The sequence below is a fragment of the Danio aesculapii genome, chromosome 22 (assembly GCF_903798145.1).
Source record: "Danio aesculapii chromosome 22, fDanAes4.1, whole genome shotgun sequence".
Classification (NCBI taxonomy): domain Eukaryota; kingdom Metazoa; phylum Chordata; class Actinopteri; order Cypriniformes; family Danionidae; genus Danio; species Danio aesculapii.
The window spans coordinates 34,262,922-34,270,656 of record NC_079456.1 but is presented as its reverse complement, the minus strand read 5'-3'; the positions used below and the strand labels follow the sequence as shown (position 1 = coordinate 34,270,656).

The window sequence follows — 7,735 nt, the reverse complement described above, 5'->3', positions numbered from 1 at the left end:
CGCAATCTCAATCATTTAGTAAGCTAAATGCATTGACTTTACTACACGTCTGCGTTCATAAAAAACTCTTTCTGGATTCCAGAAAATAAGCATTAAAAAATACGTATGAAGCGTTTAAATAAAGGTCTGTTTTGCGGACTCGGTTCGGCCCGAGACTGATGTGGTGCTGGCTGACAGTGTGTGGTCTTATTGAGACCCCCATCCCCCTGTTTCCCTGCACCTGCACTGGATCATTCACCCAATGAGAGACATCTCTGACAGTTCTCAATTCAGCCCATCTCACAATGCCCAGTCGCCCTCCATCACTGCCCCCCTCCCGCAAAAACCGCCACAAGAAACAACTTATTACTTTCTCCAAATAGTTTGCGCCTTTCTCCACCCATTTACTACCAGCGCCAACAGACACCAAATTACAAACACAAAAGCACTCACGCTACGCATAGATGTTTACAATTTAAGTGATTCAAGATCTGTGTGTGTGTGTGTGTGTGTGTGTGTGTGTGTGTGTGTGTGTGTGTGTGTGTGTGTGTTTGTGTGCGTGTGTGCGTGTGTGTGTGTGTGTGTGTGTGTGTGTGTGTGTGTGTGTGTGTGTGTTTGAAAATTAAAAATAAATGAATTAACCTAGAACAGCGTAGTTAGGCATTGCTAACATAATCACAATAATAGCTGATATTATAATAAACTGGTTAATGATTAATAACCATGGCATAATAATAATAACAACAGTATAGTAATAATAAATAATAATGGCACAGTAATAATAACAACAAACTGACAGTGATTTAATAATAATATTTAGGCTATTGTTTTATTGTAAGCTAATATTAATTATTATTAGCCCTAATATTTGAGGTTTATTCATTTGCTGTTGTAAAATTATTACATATCTACACAATTCATTAACATTTGTACACATTTTAATTAAAATAGCACTGCCGAGACTCGTTTTGCAGAACCCAAATGCATTAGGCCTATATTTTATTGTGTTTGACGCTCGTTCGGCCTAAATGGAGAAACGCCGCGGTGATTTAATAATAATAAATAAAAAAACATCCCGCCCTATTGTCATCTAAGGCGAAGACTTTCTTAAAAAGTTCAGATTTCAGCCAAAACAATAGGCTAAAGATATCATTCTGTTCAGCTTCCTGTGGAAAGGTTCACCGGGTTAAACAAGAGAGTTTTGGGTAAAGTCGAGCGTTTACCACCTGTTGCTCTACAGATATCTGCTGCTCGCGTTCGCGGGTTTTCACTGATTTCGCGCCATCTAATGTACTCCTTCATATAAACGGTTATTTTCAATAAAAGAGGGGGGATGAATGAAAAAACACATAAAAATAAGGTTTTTATTTTTGGTTCCTAAAGTAGCTTATAAGCAAATACCCTCGACTTCTAAACCCGCTCTTTAATAGCCTACTTTATTTATTTTTTTAATTAAAAATAGCCTAATTTACCACGCGTTCTACAACAAAAAAGCTTCACATGAAACGAACTCGTCAACTCGTCAACCAATGACATTATTATTAATTCGTATCATTTAATGTAATAACCAAATCATCCATCAGTTAAACAACATCTATAAAACTATTTTTATCTAAACGCGTCAAAATTCTCTCAAAATGGAGTTATTCTAAACTGTCTAGGATCAAAAATCTTTGATATAAGTTCCTGTAAATTAGCATTTCATCACAGAAATCAAGCTTCACTCTTGGGGAATATGGTTATAAATAGCGCCAGATTATGATTCTTATCCTCCTGGCGTTAAATAGCCTTTTTGTTACATAACAACCCTGTTTGGAAGGTACAGGTGTAAAGAGCCTTAAATCCCTCAACACAAACTCAGCAATAACAGTTTCCTTTGATAGCTATCCTGGCGTAGCCCATTAATATAGGCTACTTCAATGAAGAACGCTCATTTTCCTCCACTCACGTCCAGACTTAAATTCCCAGTTTATCAAACAGATTCAGCCATTACAACCAATTCCTCTGCTTGTATAAATAATGGATTCAAGCAGTGCTCCCTGACCCTTTGAGAGTCCGGCAGGGACACGTTTGTCGGAATGAGCCCTCGTCAAATATTCATTTAGCGCTTAATGTGAGCCCTTCTCCCCCGAGACCCGCTGTAATAGATGCCTCAGTGCTTTGGCAAGAAACAGCACTAATCTACCACAGAGCAGCAAAATATTCCAGCACACTTCAGATTTTTAAACTCCTTACATTCACACACTTCACCTTCGTAATCTTGTCTTTAGCTTGTTTTCAAGACTGACAGATACACAGCACCGAAAATCACCAGCAGCAGGTCCTCTGTGCCCTGCGGTTGTAAACTGTATCAACCACTAAACCAGTGATTTTAATACATTAACATTAATGCAGATGCAAAGCCTATGGGGCATGTGAAACGCACAAATAAATCGAGAGACACCTAATATTTTTTTTTTGTTGTTGTAATAGTTTTAATTCGACATTCAATTTTCAGCGAGCTATTTTAATATCAATATGCATCTAATGCATGCTAACTTTAAAAATACATTTTAAAAGGCGATTATAAATTTACCTATAAAGCCATGTGGATTATTTAATTTACGGGCTGACATATTACAAATATATAAATGTCATTTACTGTATTGTTTTTAATAAACATTTTATTTTTTGTTATTTAATTGTCATTATTTAACAGAGAATCAAAAATACGCATTTAATTAAATGCTGAAAGTTCAAAAAGGAAAATATGTACACTGCGCGCAGAAATATAACTAAACGTGCAGGCTTTAGAAAACGTTGCAATCGTATAAAATATATAGAGTTTATAAAGTAAATGACTACCTTGACGTGCGTCTTCATTGCATTTGGGCCGTTTTATCTCCCCAAGCAGAGCAGAGATTTACAGGCAAAACTTAAACGCTGTGGTGTCGCTCCTCGTTTCCACTAAAAAATAGAAACGGTGTTAACTCACTAAATTTAAATAGCATCTAACATTTCATTTGTTTGACTGAAACAACAAAGCCAGACTGTTTTAACTGTGCACAAGCATTTTCATTGGTATACTTACTTTCAAAAAGCTGCACTCGTGTGTCAGTGTGTCATTTTATAAAGACAAACTCGTGCAAATAATGCATACATTTGTGGTTAATATTTGTTTGAGCTACAAAGTCAGTGAATGCACATTATTATTAAATCGTATACGTGACATCTTTTTGTTTGAGTAAATCAAACAGCAAACAGCAGATTCAGATTGCAACCCAAAAGGTAAATAAAATCAAAACCAGAAGCAATTTCAAATATCCAAATTTCAAAAATTTATTCATTTCAAACTGCATATTGAAAAAAAAACTCATCTTGTAACTGTTATAATGATGTTATTAGTTAAAATATATACATGGAGCGTTGGCAACTGCGTACAGGCCACATTTTACAACTACGAGAAATGAAAGTTTTAAAATAAAAACTTAAAATATCACAGAAAATGTACAGAAAATTTACAAACCATGAGAAAATAAAGAACACAAACTTCATTTATCTAACAGATGAAGAGTGGGAGACCGAAAATAATCAAATAAAAATTAAAAAAGCTGGAGAGTGCCTCTGTTTGTTCTCTCATTTGGAATAATAATAATAATAATAATAATAATAATAATAATAATAATAATAATAATAATAATAATAATAATAATGGCTATTACTATGTACCTTCAGTGAAAAACTCTTTTAATCCCGTTTTCATGTCAGCCTTTGCAGAATTTTGACGTAAACATCAGTTGTGCTATTAATTTTTTTTGCACAATTTCCTTTTATATATTTTTTAAAACTCCTGCTGTTTACAAACATTACATCTCGTTGTTATTATTATGCTTCTTTTTTAGATAAATACTGTACAAAAAAAGTTGATTGCAATATTAAAACATTTGATTCACTCTCCCCCCCCCCGCGTGTCAACCTTGTCCAAATCTCATACACCCTCTGGAACTGAAAACAAGACAGAACTGAAAAATGAAAATAAAAAATAAAATAAATCAGAACAGAACAAAACAAAAACTGTGTGGAGTTCCTACCGTTCCTCTTTTTTTTTAGTTTGTTTGTTTGTTTTTTAAATAGAAAGCAAAAGTTTTGTGTTCTTTCCTTGAGCTCTATACAACTTTTTCCCTCCCCAAAAGAAGTGTTCTGTACAAAAATAGTCCAGCAATGTAGTAAAAAGAGTTCATTTTACATATGCGATAAGGGAATCGTGCCGTTAATCGTCGTACCGGGCACAGGTGCGCTCTGGTAATGTTGGGACATGTGCAGTCTGCTCTGCGCGCTCTGGTCCTGCACCTCCGCCCCGGGCAGGTACATACTGATCATGTCCCGCAGGTCCCCCGTTTGGCACTGTCCGGCCCGGGAGTGAGACGACGACGTGACCACTGGCGGACTCGAACTAGACTCGGACTTGACCACCGAGCCCATGGAGCCCAGCGTCATTCCCGGCGTGCTTTGCTGCGAATAGGACATGCTGTAGGTGGGCGAGCCGTTCATGTAGGTCTGCGAGTTGGTCATGGAGTTGTACTGGAGCGCGCTCATGTCGTAGCGGTGCATGGGCTGCATCTGCGCCGTGTTGTGCGCGTTCAAACTCGGGTGCTGCGGGTAACCCAGCTGCTCCTGCATCATGCCGTAGCCTCCGTTGGTCCAGCCGTTCATATGCGCGTAGCTGTCCATCCTCTGGTTGACCCCGGCGCCCAAACCGGCCCCTACACCCACGCCGGCGCCCATGCCGTTGCCGCCCGGCGCCAGGAGCCCGCCCGGCAGGGTGTACTTGTCCTTCTTCATCAGGGTCTTGGTTTTCCTTCGGGGTCTGTATTTGTAATCCGGGTGTTCCTTCATGTGCAGAGCCCGAAGGCGTTTGGCTTCGTCGATGAATGGTCGCTTCTCGCTTTCGGACAGAAGTTTCCACTCGGCCCCGAGTCGCTTGCTTATTTCCGAATTGTGCATTTTGGGGTTCTCCTGTGCCATTTTCCGCCGCTGGCCCCTCGACCACACCATGAAGGCGTTCATGGGTCTCTTGATGCGGTCCGGGCTGTTTTTCTGGTTGTTTCCCGAGGAGTTGGTGTTCCCCGTGCCCCCGGTGTTGGGCTGGGGCGCCGGGGGCTTCAGCTCGGTTTCCATCATGTTATACATTTAAACCGATTTTCTCGAAAGTCTTCCCCACCAGCCGTAAAAATAATAAATAAAAAAGTCCAAAAAGTGTGTGGAGAGGCTGCTGAAGTTACCTTAGCAGTTGGTGGTAACTTTTGCTGGGGAAGTAAGCGCTCTTAGGTCCTGTTGTGCCCACAAACTTCTTTTCTTAGTCTTGAAGAATCAACACAAACTCGGTTTCCCTCCTCGCCAGAGCCCTTGTCAACTCCTGATACTTTTTGAACAAGTTAATAGACAACCATTCATAGAGCGACTGTCAGCGAATATAAATGGGTTTGTCGCTGACCAATCAGAGCGCGTCTGCTCCCTCAGTGTCTCTGAGATTTGCATAAAGGGGCGGGGTTACGGACGGTCAGCAGTGCAGCGCAGAGCCACAGGCAGTGGCTGAGTGTGTGTGTGTGTGTGTGTGTGTTTATGAGAGAGCTAAAGTGAGAATATTTCACACAAACCATTTTCCAATCAAACTCTGTATGATCCTAAGATTCTAAAACTAAACATTGAAAGTTTTATTATTATGTATATTTTTGTTTTTTAGTGTAAGTTCATGAATTCAAGACATCAGCTAAACTCTTAAAACACTGAAAATAAAATGAAGATTGTTTTAAAAGTTAAAACGCCAAGCTCATAATATTAAAAACTTCAAGAATCGTGCGTGAATAATTCGCATAAAGTATAAAAACACAAATGTAAACTATTTATTATTTAAATCGTATTTAAAAATGAGCAGCGGCTTGTTTTACTAACACACACAATAAATTAAACGCAGGCGCACGAATAGCCTACTTTTTAAAAAGGTGTCATTTCAAAAAACACTCGTTCTTGAGACATTATCCCAACAAACATGCCTGTATTTATGCCACTACACTTCAACCGGCTCAAGCTGAATGTGAATTAGAAAATGGAGGCCCGTCAATCATCACAAATAGGTAGTTTTGTTTCGGCTGTTGTCATTACATCACTCTGAACAAAAGCACGACAAAAGCCGACTACACTGACCATCTGAGTTGTAAGGATTTGTGTTATTAGGATTCACTCCATGAAGAGTGACAGGGGGAGAGGGTTTATTCAGCACAGCCTCCTTCAAAATAACAAGAGCACGGGCGCTTTGATTAAATCCAATTATTTGTATAATAACTAAATACACGCGGAGCTATTTTTTGCCCAGCAGATCTATTCTCCGAGAATTACGATTAAAAGTTGATCATTCTTCCTGCAGAAGTTGACTTTACTCGACAAGACGAAAGAAGTGGAACTAATATACAAACAGGCTTAATGTCAGGAGGGGAAAAATGCCTATTTTATATTTTTCTTTTCCACGAAAGCATATTTTATGTTTCAACAGCGTCCTCTTGTGGTCACATTAATAAAAACTCGTGTTCCCTCAATATTTTTCACACTCACGCAGTTATTTTGGATTGCTTCATAAATTAGTTTTAGTCGCTGTATTTTTATCTAATTAGCGGGAGATAAAAATAATAATTATACAAAACAAACAAAATAAATTCTAACACTACACATTTTTTTGGGATGGTCGCATGCATGAATAAATAAACACACTCTCAGAGTCGTTTTAAACTTGTAAATCGACTAACAACGTGAGAATTTTAACACGACGGCAATGCAGCATGCGCCTTTATAATGCAAGTCTAAACTGCGCGCTCTCGATCTGCATTTGAGTGCCTTAATCTGCTTATGGAAATGTGTAGAACAGCGGGGAATCTCTAACATCCCAGAGTGGCTCCTGCTTTGGCTAAATTGTTAATTGTCACAGTTCTTCACAATAGCTATATCAGCTCCTGAAAAGATTCTTAATATTAAACTAAAGTATATTTAATAACTTTTTATATATGTAAAAAAAAAAGCAAGTATCTAACACAATGAAATTATTAGACTCGATAAAACCTATGTAAAACATAAAGATTTAATATTTAAGAGAAATTATTGGTATTTTATAATATATATAATTTATATATTTTTTTCCATCAAGAAATTTCTAAACTAAAGCGATGCGATAAACGAATAAATTAAAATAACTAGCCTACAACAAAAAATAAATGCCATTCGCCCGTGCCTTTATGTTTGCGCTCAATAATTAAACGCAAATTCAGCAGCGCATCTTTACCAATGTATGCATTTAGAAATTAGCTCAAGAATTGCACAAAACGTTATTTATAATTATTCAAGCATTTAATCCTAAAATTAGGAGATACAAATTATTACATATTAAGAGAGAGAGAGGGAGGGATAAAGGGAAAGATATGGAGATGTGTCCACTAGGGGCCGCACTGACTGCAGATCAAAATTTGACATATAACACATTTCATAGAGGCTGCTTCTGAAAAATGATAACGGGTTCCAATTTATTTCAATGTTTCTAATGGTAATATATCAGAAATAGTGAAGACCGATTTAGCTTATTTTCTCATTAAAACAAAATAGCGATTTTAGCAATTCACCTTTATATAAAAAAGTTAGATATCTTTTAAAAGGAGCCTGTCATTTTGACATTTCGGGTTATTATTAATCTTTATAATATTCGCCGCTTTAAAATTAAAATTCGCATACATTT

General features: G+C 37.7%; 1 protein-coding gene across 1 annotated transcript; it reads right to left on the bottom strand.

Annotated features, from left to right (window-relative positions):
* Positions 1–3,292: 3,292 nt before the first annotated feature.
* Positions 3,293–5,432, bottom strand: sox2 (SRY-box transcription factor 2). The gene has a single exon (XM_056447898.1). The coding sequence runs from the start codon at positions 5,146–5,148 to the stop codon at positions 4,201–4,203; it is 948 nt and encodes a 315-aa protein (XP_056303873.1). The 5' UTR covers positions 5,149–5,432; the 3' UTR covers positions 3,293–4,200.
* Between the last annotated feature and the right edge of the window lie 2,303 nt (positions 5,433–7,735).